The sequence below is a fragment of the Pongo pygmaeus genome, chromosome 12 (genome assembly GCF_028885625.2).
Source record: "Pongo pygmaeus isolate AG05252 chromosome 12, NHGRI_mPonPyg2-v2.0_pri, whole genome shotgun sequence".
In the NCBI taxonomy this organism is placed as follows: domain Eukaryota; kingdom Metazoa; phylum Chordata; class Mammalia; order Primates; family Hominidae; genus Pongo; species Pongo pygmaeus.
In genome coordinates, this window is record NC_072385.2 from 124,752,519 (window position 1) to 124,777,789 (window position 25,271).

Here is a 25,271-nt window from a genome sequence, read left to right on the forward strand (position 1 = left end):
AGGAGAGAGGAGCCGGCCTTCTCACTGATAGTAGGCTTTATGTTCCAGCACCAAGAAATACAAAAGTACTCCTTATGATCCCTCCTTCTGGGCTCCTCAACTGACTACCTGGTGTAGGTTGTTTTTTTTCTTTTTAAAAAAATTATTGGCCGGACACGGTGGCTCACACCTGTAATCCCTGCACTTTGGGAGGCCGAGACAGGTGGATCACCTGAGGTCAGGAGTTTGAGACCAGCCTGGCCAACACAGTGAAACGCTGTCTCTACTAAAAATACAAAAATTAGCCAGGCGTGATGGCGCATGCCTGTAATCCCAGCTACTCGGGAGGCTGAGGCAGGAGAATCACTTGAACCTAGAAGGTGGAGGTTGCAGTGAGCAGAGATCGCACCACTGCACTCTAGCCTGGGCAAAAGAGTAAGACTATCTCAAATTTAAAAAAAAAAAATGCTTGTCCTTATACATTTTCTAAACGATGCATTGATCCCCAGCAACCCCACTGAGGTGATCAATTAGTTCTTTGGCTCATCATCACCATCATCATCTCATGGATTTACATTTACAGTGCTTTCATCCACTGCAATCAGCACTATCTTCTGATGCTCACACTGTACCAGTTTAGGTCAGTGGGAATCTTTTTGCGCTGGTCTAGTTGGGTATTTTTAGATGTATTTTTCATCCTGCAAATGAACTTGAAGCTTCCTGCTGAAGCCCATAAGCCCCGTGTCTTCCTCTAACACCTAGCACGGTGCCCACCATGACAACAGCCATCCCTCCTTGAACAACATGGCACTGACTGACCCACGGCTCCAGATCACCCCAAGGTGAAGATTTTCCTACTGGAGAACAGAAAATCATTCAGTGCCTTTGTTTTTCTTTTGCCAAAAACAACCTTAAAACAGGAACCTAAAATAAATAGCTTGGGAATAAAGTTTCTGGAAAGATCTCAAACTGGGTCTATCAGCTTTTATTTACAGAATTGTGAAAGCTGTTCTTCTAAAAAGAGCTCACACTCTCACCTCCCCCTTGTTCAAATGTATCTTAAACTCTAATTCTCATTAATGATCCAGATCCAATAATCACGGACCTGGAAGGGACTTTAGAAAATAAGAATCTGAGTCACAGAGACCATGCTAGGACAAGACTTTGTTTCTTCTCAATTCTAAGCCATTACCCCTTTATCTCCCCCGACCTCACTGCACGAAACCCACCAATCCCTGCAAAAGGATGAACTGAGAGACTCTTGCAGAGAAATCGATCATGAAGCCAGCGTGCATGTGTACATACGGAGTTTAGAGGCAATGACTAGGTTTTATTGTGTGCTTTTTTAGTTTACTAGATTCTGTTATTTAAAAAAACTGGTATCAAGGAGAAGGCCCAGCGCAAATGGTTTCAGCAAAAATTGCTGGATACAAAAAGGACAAAGAATGGCTCCTTTGCGCCCCCTCTACGGGCCACACATGTAGATACGGCTCTTGACAGGTCAGTGTGGCCCACAGCACAGTGAGGAAGCAAGCCACCAACACAGCACTGCCAAAGGATGGGCGTCCCCCAGCCAACTCACCTTCAATCACCTCCTTTTTCATCTCAAACATAACTCTTACTATTTCCAGCCCTGCAACAGGGATGTGACAGTATGCTGGGGTGAGATACAAGGACACATATGCTCATGGCTGGGATGAACGCCTGGGGAAAGATATGTCAATCCATGCACTGATCACTTACAATGCATCAGGCAATGTGCTAGGCGCTGAGGACACAGATAGCAAGGAGACACTGAACTGGGGCTCCAAGGACAGGTAAGACTTGTCGAGTAGAGAAGGAACAGATCACAGAAACAGACAGGCATTAGCCCCAGGGGAACACTAGGAAGTCCTATGTGTTCCCACTGTTAATACTTTCTCTGTTTTTTGTTTTGTTTTTGTTTTTTTGAGACAGAATCTCACTCTGTCACCCAGGCTAGAGTACAGTGGTGCAATCTCAGCTCACTGCAACCTCCACCTCCTGGGTTCAAGTGATTCTCCTGCCTCAGTCTCCCGAGTAGCTGAGACTACAGGCGCGCACCACCACTTCCGGCTAATTTTTGTATTTTTAGTAGAGACGGGGTTTCACCATATTGGCCAGGCTGGTCTTGAACTCCTGATCTCATGATCCACCCTCCTCAGCCTCCCAAAGCCACCACGCCTGGCCTACTTTCTCTGTTTTAAAGCCCCTGTCTGCATCCAGCTCTCAACTCTAAAAATCGCCACAGGGCAACACAGGTCTCACTGTCCCCACCTCCTCAGGGCTCCTATACTCACTGCCAAGTCCTTTCATTCCACGGATCCTGAAAGAGGACCTAGTCTAAACATGGAAACCAAAGCTCAGAGAGGGTGATGACTTGCTCAAGGTCACACAGTGAGTTTGCAGCAGAGCTGGAACAAGAACTTGGGTTTCCTGCCTCTGAGTCCAATGCTCTTCCTCCCACAGCAAAAACCGTTTCTTCATTTGCTCATGACAGTGTTGCTATCTTCAGCTCTTAGCCTAGATAAGAGCTAAGAGCTGAAGACAGTGACAATGTACAACCTTCCAGTCAAGTGCATGTACCGTTAACCTGAACACCAAGTGCTGTAACCAGCATAACAGAAAGAAGGCAGGGTGCACCAGCCTCATGGCTGCCCAGCCCCAGCCTCCTTGCTGACCCAACAAAGACCCTCCAAACCCCTGCTCCAGGCCAGACCACAGGCCACTTGGGAGTCAGGCAGAGGAAAAAGCACCTGCTGACACCCCACATTCCAACCTTCCAGGCAGACAGCTCGGTGAAGGGAGCGTTTAAGGAGAGACATATGTTCTCTACGGCAGCAGCCTGGTGGAGACTCTCCCTAGATGGATGACATGACGATTAATACTCAAATGTGTGTCACGACATGAATGTTGTGATGTTGTGCACAACTCTGCACAGTGGAGACCATTTCCTCCGGCTGTCGGCTGTACATGCCACCTGTTTCCGACCTCACTTGTGGCGCATGATCTCATGAGAATGCAATTTCTTCAAATCAAACATCATCCCTGTTTCTTAACAGGGTCTCTACTTAGTGGACATCTCGTGAGAGAGAACCATTTTCAGAACTTTATTTCTAGAATCATCCCAACTAAACGGCTGAAACATATTTTCATTTCCAATTTACTAATGTGTATCATTCTTCTGGATAATCCCACTTCCAGAAATCTATCCTAAGGAAATAATCAAGGTGATCAGAGATGTGTGTACAGAACATTTATAAAGAGTGAAAATTTAAAATGTGTTAAGTTCCAACAATATGAAAATGGTTAAATTAACAGTATTCCTACAAAATGGAATATTATGTTGGCTTTTAAAATCATGATATAGGAATATGGTAGGAGCAGAAAGCCAAGTTTAAAAAAGGGAGGACACAAAATTAGACATCTAGTCTCAATTTTGCAAAAAGTAAAATGTAGAGAAGAGGTTGAAAAGATAATACATCAAAATGCTGACAGTGGTGGGGAAAACTGAGCACTTGCTAGCAGTCAATAAACTGTCATATGCAAGGCTGTTATATACTAGGTCCCAGGCCAAGTGCCTTCTAGATGTTATTTTATTCTCCTCTGAGTGGACAAGGAAACAGACTGTCGGAGTGTGAACCAGCCCAGGATCATGCAACTTCTAAGAGGCAGAGCTGTGTTCCAAGTCAGGGGTGGGCCTCAGACCCAGCGCTCACCTGAGCCTCTGCTGGTTATAAAGATACTGAGATCCTGCCAGGCTCAAGACTTGGGTGCTTTAGTGCTTTCCTGAACTTTCTAAATTTTCTAAACTAAGCTTATCTTATCTTTGTAATAACAATGTAAAGAATAAATAAAAATTTAAAAAGAAATCTGAAGCATCAACTCTAATGGCTAGATTGTTTCAGTGCTCTGTGCCTGTGCCTATTAAGAACATTAGGCCGGGTGCAGTGGCTCCCGCCTGTAATCCCAGCACTTTAGGAGGCCGAGACGGGCAGATCTCTTGAGGACAGCAGTTCGAGACCAACCTGGCCAACAGAGTGAAACATAATCTTTACTAAAAATACAAAAATTAGCCAGGAGTGGTGGCAAGTGTCTGGAATCCCAGCTCCTCAGGTGACTGAGGCATGAGAATCACTTCAATCCAGGAGGCGGAGGTTGCAGTGAACCAAGATCGTGCCACTGTGCACTCCAGCCTGGGTGACAGAGCGAGACTTCATCTCAAAAGAAAATAAATAAATAAATAAATAAATAAATAAATACATAAATAAGTGACAGAGCGAGACTCCATCTCAAAAGAAAATAAATAAATAACATTAGAAACTCTCTTTCTCTCCCAAAGCTTTCCCTGGACAAGGTGACGTGAGGGAGACAGCCTTCAGAACTGAGTATACCTGTATCATCTTTGACAAGACAGAAGTAGCCACAACCAGAAGGGGCTGAACAAGAATTTCCTCCCTGTTCATAACCCCTGCGAGCCCCCGCGCAGGCTGAGCAACTGGAAGGATGCCTTTCACCGGCTTCTTCCTGCCACTTCCTCCACCTTCTCCAACACCCCGGGCTTCTTCCACTTTCAATACCCATTTCCATCATTTTTCCTAGGAAGTCCCTTGGAATGTGATTCCTCGAGAAACAGCCAGTCTTTGTGGATGGTACCCCAGGATGTATCTAGTCTGGTTGTGTTCAGCACAGGCAGCTAGCAATGGAGTTCACTAATAAGGCCAAGGTGTGAGCTATGAAGATACAAAACCTGTTGTCTATGATCACCCCATCCTCTTTGATCCTGCCTTATATTAATGATCCCATCCTACCAATGATGTTCAAATGAGTTCAAAGTCTGTGTGAATAACTGAACGTCACCCCAATTACCTCCCTGTGAAGCTCCTACTGCTTGCAGGAGTACACTTGGAAGGCAGGTGAGAGGGGTGAAGAGTGGAGACTGGGCTACTGCATTTTTTTTTTTATGTTGATGCTTTCTGTCCCTTTAGGCTTTGGAGTACAGAATATATCAACATTTACTTTTATTCATTCATTGTGTGCTTCCATTATGGGTCAAGAATATTTCTGGTTACTAAAGAATAAAATCCAATCACACTGAAAGTCTATTATGCAGCAAGCACTAATGAACACAAAGACTCATCAAACAGAGCCCCTATCCTCAAGAAGCAAGCATCCAATAAGTGAGAAAGACTCAGCCCATCAGTTCAGTGCAGCGACACAAAGGCAAGAAACAGAATGAGCTCTGGGGAATTCAAGGTGCTTGGTGTGGCCAGAGCATGGGGAAGCGCTGGAGAGTCAGGCAGGGGCCAGAGATGAGGAACTTCATCCCAGGTAATGGAGAGCAGCCAAAAGGCTTCTAAGAGATCTGCATTCAAGAAAGATAATAAACCTTGGTACCTGCCAACACACAACTTAGCAAGACAAAGATAAACATGCGAAAACAATCCACTGTGATGTAAATTACACGAGGTGGAAACACAGCACTCTATGGGGAAAGGAGTACATTTTCTGGGGGCTGGTAACAGAAAAGGCTTCTTGGAGCAGATGATGTTTGAAGGAATTTCCTCATTAAAAATGTAGTATGGCATGAGATTAAAACTGAGCTACCAGCTGCTTGACTCACCCTAGACTCTCCTTAACCAGAGAGCTGCTTCCATCCTAGGGGTGCTCTGAGACCAAATCAGGGAAGGAGAAGGGGGTTGGAGGTGGTGGGAAGGGGGTTTCACTAAAAAACTGGCAGGGCTCTCCTTTAGCCTGGAGACAGGCTACCCCAAGGTGTCTGGGGTTCAAAGCCAAGAGGTGAATTCAACATTTGTTGCATGGGGAGTACAAGCTATTAGAAATTTTACTTCCAATTATATTCACACCCTTTAATGGAGGAAGAGTTCATGTTGGCAAAGCAATCTGATTCGCTACATTACAGAATGTGCATTTTGCCAGGGTAAGCAGCTTTCAGCCCTTCATTTTTGTCACGTCATACTCCATGACCCCATGCTCACCACAGTGATGACTTAAGAACACACCGCTGCCCCCACCCAACTCCATGGAGGGCACAGCCCCTGGGAAGCAAGCTGACTCCTGTGGTTTCACGAGATCCTGGAGCCTCACCCTCAGGGACAAGCAGCCCTTGGAAAGTACATGGTCTCTAAAGCCTCAGATAGTAGCTACCATGAACACTGTGGAGATGACATATGTGTAAAAATATCTTTCATCCTTACAACTCTGCAGGATTTTACACATGAGGAAACAGATGAAGTCATCATGTTGATTTGGTAGAAGATTTAAGCTCAAGGTCCGAGCTTTTTCGCTTGGTGTGTTGGGTTTGTGGACAGGTTTATGGAGGTATGTCCATCCCAAACTGTATGCAAAATTATGTAAAGGTACCTTTTCCTGGAGGGATCATCCAAAACAGCCTTCTTATTTTTACTGATGTCTATGATAACCAAAAGATTAGAGAACCACTGATGAAACCACAACCCCATGTCTTACAGATGCTTGCGGCCACCAGGTTGGCCCACAGATTGGCTGACTATAAACGCCAGCCAAATTAAATAGCAGATACCTCTGAACCGAAGTATGATTCATGCCAACACTTGGACGTTAGTTAAGTCTCAGACCTCTGTGTTCCTTCAGAGGTACCCCTCCTTCCGTGACTAATGCAGTGGTCACTGCGGACAGGATTCCACAAGTCACCATCTAAATTCCAATCATTGTTGTTAGCCAGCAGCAGGGAGAGGGCTGGACTCCAGAGCCTCACAACTGGAAGACATCTCTAGGGCCTTCGAGCCCACGTCCTCACCTCCCTCTACAACTTCCTCAGAGACAGGGGCCATCCACCCGCTGCAGGAACCTTCCAACCACCAGCTCACCGCTCAGTCTGCTCACCGAGTTATCCTCTCCCTCATATCTGAGTCAAGGCTTGCTCTTGTGAAAGCCTCCTCTAGAGAGAGCAAATACTATGTCTACCTTCCTCAGCCAGAGAAAGCCCTTCATGTACGCCCTCTCCTGCCCCTTCCGAAACTAGGAGCCCCACGTCCTTCAGATATCCGTCCTACAAGGTTTCTCCATCCCTAAGGTTTTCAGGCTCTTCTTTAAATGCTGCTCTTACAACTAAATAATGAAACAACCACCTTATTTATAAGCACCAAAGACTTCACTGAGGTCATGTGTGGCTCACCTTTGGGGCATGTGCCATGTACTGGCTCACACTGACCTTGTAATCAACCAAAACCACCTAGAATTTTTCAGAAGGGCTACGATGGCTCAGCCAGGTGGCATGTAGGGTGCTCCCCACTTTGCCGCTTGTTTTCTCCACCGTGTGCCCCCAGCAACTTCCTGCCTCAGCACCAGACAGCGTGCCGCAGCAGTCAGAAGCAGAGAGGGGGACACTCACCTGGTTTTGAATCTGAGCTCCTCCAACTGTTGGCTAGATGACACTGGCAAATCACTACCCAGTACCTCTGTGAGTTCATCTGTCAATGGACAGGACCTAACTCACAAGGCTGTAAGGATGGAATTCACATAAAGTTTTTATTTAGCTTTATAATACAAATATTCTAACAAATATCTCATGAGTATTTATTACGACTATGCTTCTACCCTCAAGTTTGTGAATATTAATAAAAATATTCTTTATCATCATTTATCATCTATTCCTTTTTAATCACACACGGTGTACATAAACTTCGTATCCTGAATTTTATTTCTGAAGATTTCATCATAAGCATTTTTCTTCCTGTTGCTATATAAACAATTCCAGCAAGCAGCTAAATTCTAATTCAGCTATGTATAGGAGGTATCCAATTTCTCACTTTGATAAGCAGTGCAACAACACAGTGAACATCTTTGTGCATGGATCTCCTTCCGCAAAAAGATTTTTATGTTTCTTGATGTGTACCACCAAACTGCTTTCCAAAAACTCTGCGTGCATGTTTTCAGTACCACAACAATGGAGCACAGTACTAGTTACTGTAAGCTTGCCAAACAGTAAGGATTATTCTGATTTTGTTACTTTCTCATGTAACAGGTAGAAATCAGATACAGTATATATATTTTTTAAAAATATTTTTTCTTTTTTTTAAAAAAAATCCTTTTCCTTTTTTCTGTTTTGGAGACAGGGTCTCCCTCTGTCACCCAGGATGAAGTGCAGTGGTGCAATTTCAGCTCACCGCAGCCTCAACCTCCCAGGTTCATGTAATCTTCCTGCCTCAGCCTCCCAAATAGCTGGGACTACAGGCATACACCACCATGCCCAGCTAATTTTTGTATTTTTTTGTAGAGACAGGGTTTCACCATGTTGCCTAGGCTGGTCTTGAACTTCTGAGCTCAAGCGATCCATCTGCCTCAGCCTCCCAAAGTGCTAGGATTACAGGCTGAGTCACCGTGCCCAGCCAGTATCTTCTTAACGCAATGCGAAACTTCATTTCCTCAACTACTATATATATTTGTTCTGAACTGCCCTGTTCTAATTGATAATATCTACAATAGAAACAGTTTTCTGTATGAATTTGAAGTGTACTTTAGTATCATATTCTAATTAACACTGCAAACAACAGGCAGGAACACACACACAAAGTTGTTGTATTCTCATTTTCTTTTGTACGTGGGAGATGGTAAGGATTTGAGGGAAAATCAGCATTTCTTTCTTTGTACTTTCAAGAATGTGATAATTTTCTAGGATATTCTGATTGAGGGTAGGAATATCACTCTCGATAAGAATGTTCTAACAAGTCCTTATGACAGAGTAATTCTAGAGAAGTGATAATGAAAATCTTTTGTTGCTTCCTTCTTGATAGAGATGAGTTTTTCCACCCACTGATATGTCAAACAGCTGAAAAATGTTGGCTTCAACTTCCTGGGGTGTGGAGGGAGCACCTTTGGGCTGAGCCAGAGCTTGGGAAATTTTAGACAAGTAAGAGTTTTAAAATAAATATGAACTTTTTTTAAGAGGTCAGATAGCAATCCATCACTGAGTGGCAAACAGTTTCTCATAAATCATTATGATAACTGCTTTTGCAAACCTGAGCAAAGACTCTCCAGAAAATACAGCTGGCTGGGTTGCCATCATTTTGAAGACTGGGAGCAAACATAATACACTGACTATTGTGGAAGAAGACTACTGTTTTGTATACATGTGGGACATGCGGATACCCTTTTGTCCCAGTTCAGTGTTTAAAGTGGGGATGGGGGGTTCGGAGGTAGGATTCTCAAAGTCCAGTGCCGTCACCTGGGAGCTTTTTCAATTAGCAAATAAAATACTCAGGCTCCATCTCCGACCTGCTGAACCAGAAACTCAATCCCTATTTTAACAAGACCCCGGGGGTATTCTGATACTCTCTCAAGTTTATAACCACTGCTCTAATGCAGGGATTCAAAAACTTTTTCCTAGAAAGTCAGAGAGTAAATATTTAAGCAGGGCACTAACCCCATCATGAGGGCCCCGCTCTCATGCCCTCATCTAAAGCTAATTACTTCCCAAAGGCCCCATCTCCAGACACCATCACACTGTGGGTTGTTGAGGCAATACTGAGGTTATTATGCAGGTAACGATGGTAAGAAACCATTCTTAGCTTTCAGGCTGTGAAAACACAGTTGTCTGGCCACAGTTTTCCAACCTCCATTTTAAGGCATCTTAAATCTTCCTTCTACATAAATCCATATAAATCCTCAAAGAAGAGAATACAGGGCCTGTCATAACACACATCACTTATATCTAAAATTGTAAGTTCACCTCTCCTACACTAAGAAGGCAGTGTAAGTACATACAGCAGGAACCTGATAATGTATAAACACTCAGTATTTACTGGGCACCTATTATCCACCCACGCCCGTGGCAGCCACTGCAAGGAACACACAGGAGGTATGTCACAGCCGTCACACTTACCACGTGTATGTCCAGAACCATGCATGGCAGTTTTTCATGTTATCTCACTTAATCTTCACTAGCAATCCTATGACCTATTAAATTCCCATTTTACACATGAGGAAATTGAGGCTCAGAAAGGTAAAATAATCGTCCTAATGCCACAGGCTTTTTCAGTGGCATTGCTAGCTTTTAATCAAGGGTTCTTGGATTCTAATACCTATGTCTTCTTTATCCTAAACGACACCATCTCCCAGAATTAGTCTTTCACCTCAAGGGCTTCTAATTAACTGAGAAAAGATCAACAGATACAAAACTACTAGAGAACAATCAGGAGCAATATTTAAAGTGTTAATAGTGCCTGCATGTTAGGTACCCTTTAATTTGTAGCTGAACAAAACAGTGGAAACTGATTCAACCTCCAAATCCTAAGAATTCAGGAGAGGTGTGGTAGACAGAATAACGTCTCCTCCACCACCAGATGCCCACCTCCTAATCCCTGGAACTTGTGAGTACATTATGCTACTTGGCAAAGAGGAATTGAAATTGTGGATGGAATAAAGTTGCTAATCAGCTGAACTTGAGATGGGGAGATTATCTGGATTACCTGGGTGAGGCCAATGTCATCACAAGGGTCCTTATATGTAGAAGAGGGAGGCAGAAGAGTTAGTGTTTGCTATGGGACTGAATTGCGTCCCTTCCCCCAGATTCATATATTAAAGCCCTAACCCCCAAGGTAATGGTGTTTGGAGATGGGGCCATTGGGAAGCATAATAATTAGGTTTAGATGAGGTCAAATGGGTGAAGCCCTCCTGATGGCATTAGGGTCCTTATAAGAGGAGAAAGTGGACAACTTGCTTTCTCTCGCTGCCATGTGAGGGTACAGGCAGAAGGCGGCTGTCTGCAAGCCAGGAAGGAGAGGAGAGCCCTCACCAGAACCCATCCACACTGGCACCCTGATCTTGGACTTCCCAGCCCCCAGGCCTGTGAGAAAATAAATTTCTGTTGTTTAACCCACCAGTCTATGGTATTTTGTTATAGCAGCCTGAGCCATCTAAGTGTCAGAGAAATGAAGTGTGAGAAAGACACCACCGGCCATGACCAGCTTTGAAGATGGAAGGGAGCTGTGAGCTAAGGAACGCAGGTGGCCTCTAGGAGCAGGAAAAGGAAACTGATTTCCCCGGAGCTTCAGGGAAGGAGCCCGTTAACATCTTCATTTTAGCCCAGTGAGACCCATGTCGGGTTTCCCACGGCCGAACTGAAAGATAAGTTTGTGCCATTTTAAGCCAACTCATTTTATGGTAATTTGTTACAACAGCAATAAGAAACTATTACAGGGAGGCTGAGGCTGGTGGATCACTTGAGGTCAGAAGTTCGAGATCAGCCTAGCCAGCATGGTGAAACCCCATCTCCACTAAAATTACAAAAATTAGTCGGGTGTGGTGGTAGACGTCTGTAATCCCAGCTACGTGGGAGGCTGAGACAGGAGAATCACTTGAACCCAGGAGGCGGAGGCTGCAGTGAGCCAAGATCGCGCCACTGCACTCCAGCCTGGGCAACAGAGTGAAGAGCCATCTCAAAAAAGAGAGAGAAAAAAAGAATCTATTACAAGAGAGTCAAAGAGGGCTATGCTGAAGTCAAAGAGAGCTAAGGCTTGATGAAGATGGGTGAGGAAGCAAGGGCAGGTCCCCTGCAGGTGACTGGGATGGGGGAGCCCATTTACAGACCGGGTGGGGCTGTGCAAAGACACAGAAGTACAGCTGGCACACACCCAGGAAGCAGTGACAGGCCAGCGGCCCGCAGTGAGGGACACTGGGGCAGAGATGGGTCGAATGGGGCCAATCTGTGACAAATCAGGAAAGCAGGCAGGAAATCTTGGTCCCAAAGAAGTTAAGAAACATGAGACAAGACAAGGAATATGGCAGTATGAAGCATAAATGCTAATTTATTCTGTTCTTTCAATCATACATAAAATGAGCGCTCTTCCTATATAGGAATTGCCTTGGGTCTTTATTCTCATGATCAAAACACTATGGGGACTTCTCCTTTGGAACCAGCTGCCTTCAGAGCCCATGACTGTAGTTACAGTGCACCAAAGCCAACTGTGGTCGCTGGCACTCAGTCCTTTCTTGAATATGCCTGACTTATTTCTGACATCTAGTTCTAAAAAAATTTAATCTATCCTTAGACTTCTCTACTAAATATATGCAAAAGAACGTGCTACTAAAAGCAGTTCTAAAGAGTTCTAAAGACACTGTGAACGATGTCAGCAACATGACAGGAGAAAGTATCACGTTTCCTCAGGTGACTTCTTTGCAGTAGACAATGCTTGTTCTGAAATAAAGATTTCAGGATCAGGCTCTGGTTTTAGGACTTAGGACTTTTCGGGACTCAGACTCATGACCTTAGAATAACTCAAACTTGGCATGACATAATAGATGGCTAAAGGATGACAAAAATAGGAGACCCCCCTCCAAGGTCACATGCCAGGCTGTTATGTGCAGGGCCTCGAAAAGGACATGAGCCCAAGGAGCTACGTTAAAATCCCAGCCCTGTCACTGTGGAGCTTTGTGACTTTGAACAAACTTCTCAACTTCCTTGGACCTCAGTTTTCTTTCATAAAGTGGCAAATGCTATTTTAAGTAAACAGCAGAGCATGAGCAGAAGGAAGAAGGCACAAAACGTGGCTCGCTGGGGAAAACTGCAAGTTATTTCAAAGAAGGACACAGAAGAGTCCAGGTGGGGAGGGTCGGGACAGGTGGCCTGAGTCCAGGCAATGCACAAGAGCTTGGAACTCATTTGGTGTTCTGCAGTATTTACTCACCTGAGGCTCACAGTGGGGTGATCAGGGGAGGCAGTGACAGTTTCATCGACAAATAAATTGGGAAAGGGTTGAGACCGATAACCACTCACAATCCACATTACTAGCACATTAAAATCTTTGGATGGTTCTGTAGTAAGAGAACCATCTTTATCCCAATTGCCCTAAAATCCTAAAGTCCACAGAGGCCTTCCTTCTCTCTCCCATGCTCTGGAACTGACTTCCATGAACTTCAAAGAGGGTGATGAAAAAATGCTATAGAATTTTAGGCAGAGAAGTAACACCAGTGGGGTTGCATTTTAGCAAACGACGCTGGGGGGTGGGCAGAAACAGGAATGAGGTTTGTGGCACACGCTCAGCAATATAGGTCAGCATGGCAAATTAGACAGAGGTGCTGTTAAATTCCTGCAGGACAGCTTCCTGACACCGAAGCACTAGCGCCTTCTCCCTTCACATGCAGGTGGTCTGTTTATAAGCTGTACCGCCAGCCACTGGGCCAGCCTTGGGAGTCACGCAAGTCTCTCCTCCAGACGAGCAGCAGCTACACAGCCAGTGTTTGCATAAGACACAGATTATTTCATTTTTATTTCTGATAAGAGCAACCTTTTCAACATATGACTATAAAATCATTTTTGAATCTGACCAGAATATCAAATATCCCCCAAGTTATAAACTCAAAAAGTCCAAGTGAACGCAGTAAAAAATAAATAAATAAATAAATAAATCTTCCAAGATACTTTTTGAAATCTGGTGCTTGTCAACGAAACTGGGCGTACCGTTTCTTAGTGACTCGCTGACATCTTCAAGATGTCACCCGTGTGACAGACACACTGAAGGCATGGTGGCTTTGAAACAGAGCGGGCCACTCACTGCACACAACCCTGACACAGCAGTAAGACCATCAGGGTCTGAGCTCCAGCTGCACAGACATCTTGGGAACACCCTGAACTCTCTGATCTGCAGGTTCCTCATTTGTATAAGGAGAATCAGTTGTTGACAAGATGAGCACAATGTACAGAAAGCACAAGATACACAGTAAGTGTTCAAAAAAATCAAAACTATCATTATTGCTCCCTGCCCCACACTTAATCCAGGTAAAAAAGCTAGAGACGGATGGCCACCTTCTGTATCCGTTCTAGAAAAGGCCTGTCAATTTCCGCTGCTGTAATTCTGACTGGGGTTGGGGTGAAGGTTCAGATCAGTTTGGGGAGGCCTGACACTAACAGTGGTGACTCTTCTAACCCCTGTGCATCACATATTTCTCATTTAGGTCTTTCATTTTGGTCAGCAGCGTTTTGTACTTGTCGACGTAGGATTCCTGTGCATCTTCTGTTAAATTTGTTCCTAAATACACTTGGTAATGCTCAACTGTAACATCATCCTGCACCTGGGATTTCCTGCTAGATTCTTCCCAATTGTGGCTTGCACAGCTCTCATGGGGGGAGAATCAAGAGCGGCAATTGGAGCTTGTGCCCGCCCTATTGTAACTGGTGGGGGGTGGGGGAGCAGGTGGAATGTGTACTTCCAGGTTCTTCCCCTTCCCTCCTGATACCACGACCATCTAAGGCACTCCCTGTCCTCCTGCTCCAATCACCCATTTCACTAAAGAAAGACACGACGAGGGTGAGGGGACACAGTATAGATGAAGGGACCTGACTACTTCAGTGGGAGCAGACCCCAGGCCCCTCCTCCTCTCACCCTGTCACCCAAACTCTATCTGCACCTGAGCAGGGGCAAGCTCCCCTGAGCAACCCATCAGCCCTGTTTCAGTCTCTCAGGGACTCCTCACAGTTCCTAGTCCTGCAAGGCTGCCACCTTTTTGTTGCTGAAGGAAACTCTATAGTCACTTAATGACTTTTAAAAAATATTTTGTATCACTCTGTAGACAGGTATGCTACAGGTGACCTACCTGTCATCTTTAAGCCAAAAGTTGCATGGGTTTAAAAAATATATATGTGTAAAAAATATATATGTGTAAATATATATGTGTAAAAAAAATTTGTAAATCTAGATCAAATATTACTTTATGTTTGTCTATTTATTCATTTTCTTCCTATACTAGAAAAGGCAAGACTGGGTAAGAGAGAAACGGAAAGGGCACTGTGACACAAGTAACAGCAAAAACCAAATGACAGAGGCAGGAATGAATCCAGGCCCCCATCAGCCAGGCTGACAAAGTAGGTACGTGCAGGACCATGCTGCAGAAAACAGGAAGTGCAATGTGGGACAGACAGCACGGGGGATGACAGGGGACGAAATCCCACACCTGAATCAGACGACTGGCAAAACAAAACGTACTTCTGAAAAAGAAACATCCCAGCTCACCTCTGTGATCTGCATGCCCCGATAAAGCAGTCTGGCTGGCTCATTTGTTAATGGTCATCAATATTATGGTACCAGGACTTCAAATGCGACGTTTTCCACACAGAAACCCATAGGGAAGGATGTATACTCACCCAGCCCAGAGCTGTTGATTGCTTTCACGGATTTCTTCATTTTGTAAAGAACCATCCGGTCCACATCCAAAGCCTAAAATGTAGAGAATACAGTCATTAAACCGTGTTTATGCTGAGACCACGCTGGCAGCGAGCACCACGTTGAGTGCCACTCTGACGGCCCTGCTTACCTCTGCCAGGTCCCTCGGCACCTGTTTCTGGGAGACAAGCCCTCAGTGTGGTATGGAAGACTGGTTTCCAAATGGCACTAAGCAGAAGTTTGTTGGCAATTACTGAAAACCAACTCCTCCTCCTGCAGCATGCAAGCTGTCTCCTGCCCACAGCACCTGCTGGACGTGAGCCCTCTGCAGTGAAGTGAGTTACCCCAGCCGAACCCTCAGTTCTCCCTGGTTACCAGCAAGGCTCCAGGATGCCCCTGCCTGCCAGGGACTCCCATCGTGCCTGCGCCCCTTCCCCCTACAGAGCCCTAACAAGGTGGAGGCAACCCCACTCTGGATTTGGAAAAACCCAAATATCATTAGCTTGTAAGCTGTGTTAGAAGACGGGTCCTATTGCTTCCCAAGCCTCAGATTTCTTCTCCAGAAACCAGCAGGAACAATGCCCACTTTGCAGGGTTGAATAATTAGATAGAGGCACTCTCATATATAATATTCAGCAAATATTTATAGACCAGCTACTACACGGCAGTTGTCTATGGCACTCACAATGTCCAGCACACAGGAGGCACTCAGTTATTTGTTCAATGACTAATCACACCTGGAAATTTAATTACACCTTGACTTTCACAACAGATACAAAGGTAAAAAGTCCTTTGTTCTTTTTCTTTTTTTTTGAGAAGGGGTCTTGCTCTGTCACCCAGGCTGGAGTGCAGTGGCACAATCTTGGCTCACTGCAGCCTTTGCCTCCTGGGTTCAAGCAATTCTCCTGCCTCAGCCTCCCAAGTAGCTGGGATTACAGGGGTATGCCACCACGCCCAGCTAATTTTTGCATTTTTAGTAGAGACGGGGTTTCACCATGTTAGACAGGCTCGTCTCAAACTCCTGACCTCAGGTGATCCACCTGCCTCAACCTCCCAACATGCTGGGTAAAAAGTCCTTTTAGCCCACTTAAACAACATAGAAAAGCAAAGGGTGACTTGTGACTGGAGGGAGAGAACATTTGTGAACTGGGATAGTGATGTCAATCACAGGCTATCCTATAAAAACTAAATGAAGCACCCTGCCCTACAGCTACTGGCACATAATAACTACTGCTATTGAGTGTCCGTTATTACCCCATAGTGAGTTTAGATCATAAAAACCTGCAACGACCTATCATCAGAAACACAGCACAGCTCCTCAGAGCAATGGATTCTGGACTTCCAGTCCTCCTGAAATCACCTTTTGAACCAGTTTTCAATAGCAGAATCGTAAGCCCTAGTTCTAATGCCACAATGATAATTTTATTGGATGCTAAAAACAGACATGATTAGTGCTGGCAATTTTAAATGGAAAAATGATCACAAGGCATCAGACATTTGACAGAGTGGCTGCAATACAAAGAGAAGTTATAATCATGTCATTATACATTTGTCCAAGCCCATGGAATGTACAAGAGTGAGCCCTAAAGTGAAGTAAAGATATAGGTGACAGTGATGTGTCCCTGTCAGTTCACTGAGGGTCACCCGTGTACCACTTGTAGTGCGGGATGTTAATAAAGGAGGAGGCTATGCATGTCAAAGGGAAGGGGTATTTGGAAAGTTTCTGTATTTTCCATTCAATTTTGCTGTGAACCTAAAACTAAAAATGTTTATTTAAATAAAAAAGGCATTCTTTCCTGCCATACTGAAGAGTAGAGAGTTACTGATACAAGATAATCAAGATTTCTTATATGGAGTTAACTCATATTTTCCCAAGTGGTTATCTCTGATCCATTCCTACCTTCTTTCAAGATATAAAAGGGGACTTGGAAACAGTAAATAACTCAGGAAAATCATAATTAAATTCTCTTTCTCTTGCAGTCTCATCACTTTTCCTCCCCAATCTTCCAGCCGCAGACTCGCGGGACCTAGGCCAGGCTCAGCCAGCACCAGTGGGGAGACTGAGGTTGTGCTCAGGGCTGTGCCAGAAACACCAGTTTGCGAAGCTTAGACCACATGTCAGAGAGCACAGCTCTCACACATAGAGGTGCCAGTTCACTGTGCTCCTGAGAGCTCTAAGTTCCCCATCCCAGGAGAGGGGCCATTCTCAAAAAGCACATTTGATCTGTGACCATGCAGCCTAGCACTCTCGCAGAATCTGGGCCTGCCCCAGGCTTTGCCATTGGCTACAGCAGGATCTGATCCACATTCATAATATTAATAAAAGCCACTCCTCTTTCTAAGCCTCCCCACAGACAGTGGAAGACACCAATGCCAGCCTGTCAGGCTCTCTGGAAGTATTAGAAGTCAGCACCATTCTTACTAAGCACCTTCCATGGGCCAGCAAGTTTTAGGGAGAAAACACCTCATGAATAAAGAAGAAAGAGACCGTGCACAGTGGCTCATGCCTGTAATCCCAACACTTTGAGAGGTCGAGGCGGGAGGATCACTTGAGGTCAGGAGTTCGAGGCCAGCCTAGCCAACATGGTGAAACCCTGTCTCTACTAAAAATACAAAAATTAGCCGGGCGTGTTGGTGGGTGTGCCTGTAATTCCAGCTACTCAGGAGGCTGAGGCAAAAGAATCGCTTGAACCTGGGAGGCGGAGGTTGCAGTGAGCCAAGATTGTGCCACTACACTCCAGCCTGGGCAACAGGGTGAGACTCTGTCTCAAAAAAAAAAAAAAAAAAGAGAAAAAAAAGACGACACAGGAAGGCTTGAGGGGCAGGTCCCACCCCAGGCACTGTAAGGCTTCCTGGTGTTCTCAGAATAACATCTTTAGCAAGCTTTAAAAATCTGATCATCTGAGCTCTGCCTGCTTCTCTGGTGTCAGCTCCTGACATTCTCCATCACTTTCACATGTACCCCAAGCTTCCATCATAATGAGCTACCTGCGGCTCCCCCTCCACCTGCTGTCTTCCCAGCACGTGCACACACTCCTCTCTCCTGAGAATATCCTCCTTGACCTGACTTGTTGGTTCAGAGGGGTCTCCTCCTCCTGAGAAGGCCTCTGATGCCTCCCCACCTCCACGATAGGGTGGCAGGTACTCATCTTAGCTTTTCCCGTAACGCCCTGTGCTTAGCATTTCATTGGATAAAATGGCGTGAGCACCTTCTACCCGCAAGGTATTACTGACACAATGGTGAGGAAAACAGGACAAGGCAATGCCTGTGCCTTCATGGAATTCACAATCTCACAAAAGATAATCACCTAGAGAAACACAAATTAACGATGAAAACAGGAGCCCAGGACTTACTATGTGCACAGAACTGCTTTGTTAACTTGTCCAGCTCTGCCTCTAGGCCACAGCTATCCACTACAGCAGCTACCAGCACGTGTCTACGGAGCACTTGAAATGTGGCTAAGTGCCATGTTAAAACAATATTGTGGACATCTTAGGTTATAGAAAATATCAACAAAATTAATCGTACCACCTCTTTTTAGTTTTTTTAATGCTTTCCTCTAAGGTCAGTCACTGATATTTGTTCATTGTATCCCCAGTGCCTACCAAAGAGCTTGCCACAGAACAGGACTCAAGAAGCAGCTCAGGAAAGGATGATGAGCCCAAAAGGCAGGGGCTCAAGTGCCAGGCAATAGTGCTTCCCAGAGGGGAAACGGGAGCTGTGCTTGAAGGTTACTCAGGCCACAGGCAGGGTAATGGATCAGGGCAGGCAGGAAGTGCATTCAGGGAGAGGCTACGCAAAGAAGAGGGAACTGGCTGGAACCCATGGTTCAAAAGCCATTCAGGACTAAAGCTGGGCAGTAGCCGTTCTGGAAGAGCCAGCCAGGGAGATCCGTGCTGTCTCTCTCAACCAGATTTCAGCCCTCCTGCCTCTGATACTCCCACAGATGATAGAGTGATCTTGTGTCTACAGGAGTTTGGGTCAACCATGCTAAGAACACAAGGACTAGGCTGGATGCGGTAGCTCACACCTACTATAATCCCAGCACTTCGGGAGGCCAAGGTGGGAAGAATGTTTGAGGCCAGGAGCTTGAGACCAGCCTGGCCAACAGTGACACCCTGTCTCTACAAAAAATAAAAATAAGTTAGCCGGGCATGGGAACACGCACCTGTAATCCCAGGCTGAGGAGGGAGGATCACTTAAATCCAGAAGTTGGAGGCTACAGCGAACCATGATTGCACCACTGCCCTCTAGCCTGGGTGACAGACAGACTCTGTCTCTTAAAAAAACAAAAACAAAAAACAGACAAACGGAAAAACAAAACATGGGATTGGAAGCGGTGGTAAACTTCAATGTAAAAGGCTGCTCACAGACAACATACCTTAATAACACAGTTGAACTCTGACAAATTTCCTCCCATATTATGTCATGGGACACACCCCTCCCTGATCATTTACTGCATAAAACTCTTGAAAAAATAGGTCACCATATGGAATCTTCTACCTTTGTTACCAAAGAGGAAGTAGTGCTTCCTGAACTCAGGGACGAGTGCATAAACTTGCTTTTCTACAATCTGTTAAACAGATTAGAAATAAAGGTGAAGTAGGTGGAAGAGGTAATTTTTAATTAAAATTGCAATGGGAAAAGCAATTACCTCCCTATTCAGAAACACACCCCTCATTATGGTGCATATTTATAGACAATTAAAATTAAACTTGGTCAGGACGAGAAGCTAGAATGATTGTTTAAGACTGAGTGTCAGGCCAGACGCGGTGGCTCATGCCTGTAATCCCAGCACTTTGGGAGGCCGAGGTGGCCGGATTACTTGAAGTCAGAAGTTCCAGACCAGCCTGGACAACATGGTAAAACTCCGACTCTACTAAAAATACAAAAATTAGCTGGGCAGGGTGGTGCATGCCCATAATCCCAGCTACTCAGGAGGCTAAGGCAGGAGAATCGCTTGAACCTGGGGGACAAAGGTTGCAGTGAGCAGAGATCACACCACTGTACTCCAGCTTGGGTGACAAAATGAGACTCTGTCTCAAAAAAAAAAAAAAAGATTGAGTGCTAGAAACAGTTTTATGCCAACTATATATAAAAACAGCACTGGAAGTCCTAGCTAGAGATTAGACAAGAGAAAGAAATAAAGGGCCTCCAAATTGGAAAGGATGAAGTTGAATTAGCCTTGTTTGCAGATGATGTGATCTTTTATTTGGAAAAACCTAAAGATGCCATCATAAAAACTATCAGAACTGATTAAATTACCTTTGCAAAAATTATAACTGAGATTATTATAGTGAAACAGATCTGACATAACTGACTCCATCCTGTTTCTAACCTCCAAGCTGTCCTTGTTCATTCCTGGGCCTAGGCTGAACTAACTTTGGGAGGAACTTATAGTTTAGCTTTGAAACAAAGATGACAATGGCCCTTTCCCAAAATAAACCCCCATTCCTGCCTGGGGACTAGACAGCCTTTGCAGGACTAATAAATTAGCCACAAGTTTAGAAATTATGGTTTAGGAATCATGCAGCTGAAGGCTGCATAACATCACTGTTGTAAAACATAAGATCAGCGCTTGAGATATTTTGCAGACCCTGTATTCAGTGGATCAGCTGACACCACCCAGATCAATAAACTGGCTCATCTGGTCCTGTGGCCCCCACCCAGGAAATGACTCGACACAAAAGGACAGTTTTGACTTCCTATGAGTTCATCTCCGACCCAACCAATCAGCACTCCCAACTCACTGGCCCTGACCCACCAAATTATCCTTAAAAACTCTGATCCCCGAATTCTCCAGGAGACTGATTCGAATAATAATAAAATTCCAGTTTCCTGCACAGCTGGCTCTGCGTGAATTACTCTTTGTCTACTGCAGTTCCCCTGTCTTGATAAATCAGCTCGGTCTAGGCAGCTGCAGGCAAGGTGAACCCATTGGGTGGTTACACTGGTAAATAAATTCAGTAAAGTTGCAGGATACAAAATCAACATACAAAAATTAGTAGCATTTCTATATGCCAACAGCGAACAATCTGAAAAAGCAATCAAGAAAATAATCCCACTTACAATAGCTACAAATAAAATTAAATACCTAGGAATTAACCAAAGAAGTAAAGGATCTCTACAGTGAAAACTATAAAACGATGATGTAAGAAATTGAAGAGGACACCAAAAAAATGAAAAGATATTCCATATTCATGGATTGGAAGAATCAACATTGTTAAAATGTCCATACTACCCAGAACAATTTACAGATTCAATGCAATGTCTATCAAAATACCAATGCTGTTCTTCACAGAAATAGAAAAAATAACCCTAAGATTTATATAGAACCACAGAAGACCCAGAATAGCCAAAGCTATCCTAAGCATAAAGAATAAAACTGGAGAAATCACATTACCTGACTTAAATTATACTATAAAGCTATAGTAGCCAAAACAGTATGGTACTGGCACAAAAACAGACACATAGACTAATGGAATAGAGAACCCAGAAATAAATCCATATATTTACAGTCAACTTATTTTTTACAAATGTGCCAAGAACATACACTGGGGAAAGGACAACTTTTTCAATAAATTGTGCTGGGAAAACTGGATATCCATGTTCAGAAGAATAAAAGTAGACCTCTATCTTTCACTATATACAAAAATCAAACCAAAATGGATTAAAGACTTAAACCTATGACCTCAAACTATGAAACTCCTATAAAAAATGGAGAAACTGCAGGACACTGGTCTGGGCAAAGACTTCTTGAGTAGTGCCCCACAAGCACAGGCAACCAAAGCAAAAATGGATAAATGGGATCATATCAAGTTAAAATGCTTCTGCACAGCAAAGGAAACAATCAACAAAGTGAACAGACAACACACAAAATGGGAGAAAATATTTGCAAACTATCCATGACAAGGAATTAATAACCAAAATATGTAAGAAGCTCAAACAACTTTATAGGAAAAAATCTAATGATCCAATTTTAAAAAGGGCAAAAGATCTAAACAGACATATCTCCAAAGAAGACATACAAATGGCAAACAGGCATACAAAAAGGTGTTCAACATCATTGATCATCCGAGAAATGCAAATCAAAACTACAATGATATAATCTCACCCCAGTTAAAATGGTTTATATGCAAAAGGCAGGTAATAACAAATGCTTGTTGGGATGTGGAGAAAAGGGAAGCCCTGTACACTATTGGTGGGAATGTAAATTAGTACAACCACTATGGAGAACAGCATGGAGGTTCCTCAAAAAACTAAAAATAGGGCTATGAAATGATCCAGCAATTCCACTGCTGTGTACATAACCAAAAGAAAGGAAATCAGTATACTAAAGAGATACCTGCTCTCACGTGTTTACTGCAGCACTGTTCACAATGGCCAAGATTTGGAAACAATCTAAGTGTCCATTAACAGATGAATGAATAAAGAAAATGTGGTACATATACACAATGGAGTACTATTCAGCCATAAAAAAGACTGAGATCCTGTCACTTGCAATAACGTGGATGGAAATAGAGGTTATTACGTTAAGGGAAATAAGCCACGTACAGAAAGACAAACACTCCATGTTTTCACTTATTTGTGGGAGCTAAAAAAAAAAATTAAAACCACCCCAGTCACTGAGCTGCTGCCAAGGACTCAGCAGCCTCCCCCTTGGACTTCCTCACTTCCCTAATTTCCGTACCCCCTGCCCGCCGCCTTCCGCAGACCGTTTCCACCAAGAAAAAGAAATTGGATCGTATGTCCACTATCCAGGACCTCCGCTCTTTCAACTCCTTTGCTGATGCAAGTAAGGGTGATGACCTGCTTCCTGCTGGCACTGAGGATTATATCCATACAAGAATTCAACAGAGAAACGGCAGGAAGGCCCTTACTACTGTCCAAGGGATCGCTGATGATTACACCAAAAAGAAACCAGTGAAGGCGTTTAAGAAGAAGTTTGCCTGGAATGGTACCATAATTGAGCATCCAGAATATGGAGAAGTAATTCAGCTACAGGGTGACCAGCACAAGAACACATATTATGCCAGTTCCTCGTAGAGCTTGGACTGGCTAAGAATGATCAGCTGAAGGTTCATGGGGTTTAAATGCTTGTGGCTCACTGTAGCTTAAGTGAGGATTTCCTTGCAATGAGTAGCATTTCCCTTCTGTCCCTTGTCACAAGTTTAAAAACCTCACAGCTTGTATAATGTAACCATTTGGGGTCCACTTTTAACTTGGACTAGTGTAACTCCTTTATGCAATAAACTGAAAAGAGCCATAAAAAAAATGAAAACAATTGAACTTATGGAGACTGACAGTAGAAGGACGGTTACCAGAGGCTGGGAAAGGGTAGTTGGGGTGGGAGTGGGGATGGTAAATGGGTAGAAAAATATAGGTGGATAGAATGAATAAGATCTAGTATTTGATAGAAACAGGGTGACGAAGGTCAACAATAATTTATTGTACATTTAAAAATAACTAAGAGTATAATTGAGATGTAACACAAAAGAAGGCTAAAGGCTTTGAGGTGATGGAAGCCCCATTTACCCTAATGTGATTATTATGCACTGCACGCCTGTATCAAAATATCTCATGTACCCTATAAAAATATATACCTACTATATACCCACAATAATTAAATATTGAAAAAAAATACTGAAATCTTAGAGCAACAAAAAATAACAAAGCTTGAGTCTCCAGGAAGCAAAGGTGTCTACCCATCAGGCTGAGAATTCTAACCAGACCCAGGCTGTCAACTACCATGCTCCCCAAACGAAAACTCCACTCCAGCTCAGAGCGGGGGAAAAGCAACTTTCACAGGAACTTATGTGTAAAAACCACGAACAAAGGCAAGAACCGAAGAGACCCCAAGACACTAACAGGGCCTGCACTGCAGCTGCCGGCTGGCCAGACCTCATTAATTCTCAGGGGCCAGGTGGAAGCTGACCTTCACTTTGTCAAACAAGTTTTATGGAGTGAATTTATCACAAAAACCAGAGGTGGCGATGTGTCCCAAATATTTCTGAGGAAAACCACTGTTTCAAACCACTTTGAAAGCAACTGTTTGGAGTTCCCAAACTCTTCTATAGGTTCCTCTCAAGTTACCGAGGGGCCTCTTCCAATCTCTGCTGCTCAGCTGAGCTGGAGCCAGGGCAGGGGATGGGGACAGTGTGTGGGGACAGCGGGGACGGTGCGCAGTGCGGGTAAGGGAAGTCCACCACAGGAGAAACCACCACAAAGCTGTTCACTCATTTTCCACACCTGTGCTGTCCAACAGGGCGGCCACAGAGAAATGTTTCAATCAAGATTCATTCAAATTTCAAATTCAGTTCCTCAGGCCTTGCTACCTTCTCCGCAAGAGCTACAGCCACCCAGGCAGCACAGTGGCCTCTAAATGTCCCCAACCCTATGCTTCTCTTCCTCCGTTCATGGGCCCCACTGTACCGCCTGAGGGCGGTGCCACCACCTCTGGGGTCACCCGGAGGCCCTGGCCATGGTTCCTCCGTGGGCTCAGCATCAACAGCACCCCGTGGCCACCCTCCTCCATGTGGGGGGCTCCTCAACCTCTTCTTGGTCCCCACAGAACCCTACGGAGCCTCCATCCTGTGTCACCACAGGCTGAATGGTACACGCCAAGCCCACTATCTGAGGAGATGACCTGGCTCAGGGTGGGCACACGCGGCCTGCGGGACAGATTTTATCCAACCGTGAGCTAAGGGTGTTTCCAGAGGAACATTTCCAATGAACGCAAGGACAGTGTCACAGGAAAGACCAACTGAACCCCAATTAATTAAGATAAATGTTATGCCTCCCCCCAAAATAATTCCTCTCTTCCCCTTAGGAGACCTGCATTACCAAAAAATTGTACTCCATTATTATTTTTATATTTTGAATTTCATTAATAAAAAATTTGTAGATATTTATCACCTCTCTTACGTAAGTACCTACATACAGCCTTGAGGCCCGCCAAACCTAAAATATTTACTATATCTGGCCCCTCACAGAAAAGGTTTGCTGAGCCCTGGCCTCAAGGATCCATGCAAAATGACTCTCCCACAGCACCAGCGGCTCCTGTACCCCACTCCTCCCAGCCCTGACAGGGAGCCCACACTGCAGGCAGCACAGCA

General features: G+C 44.4%; 2 protein-coding genes across 10 annotated transcripts in view; one reads left to right on the forward strand and one right to left on the reverse strand.

The window, feature by feature from the left end:
- The window catches only part of ASAP2 (ArfGAP with SH3 domain, ankyrin repeat and PH domain 2), a 198,753-nt gene that overhangs the window by 110,852 nt on the left and 62,630 nt on the right, over positions 1-25,271 (reverse strand). For all 9 annotated transcript variants that reach the window (XM_054474437.1, XM_054474424.1, XM_054474433.2 and 6 more), the window contains exon 2: positions 15,137-15,209. In XM_054474437.1, coding sequence (XP_054330412.1) covers positions 15,137-15,209 — 73 coding nt within the window. The remainder of the gene's footprint in view (positions 1-15,136; positions 15,210-25,271) is intronic.
- Positions 22,903-23,202, forward strand: LOC129029725 (eukaryotic translation initiation factor 1b-like). The gene has a single exon (XM_054474530.1). The coding sequence runs from the start codon at positions 22,903-22,905 to the stop codon at positions 23,200-23,202; it is 300 nt and encodes a 99-aa protein (XP_054330505.1).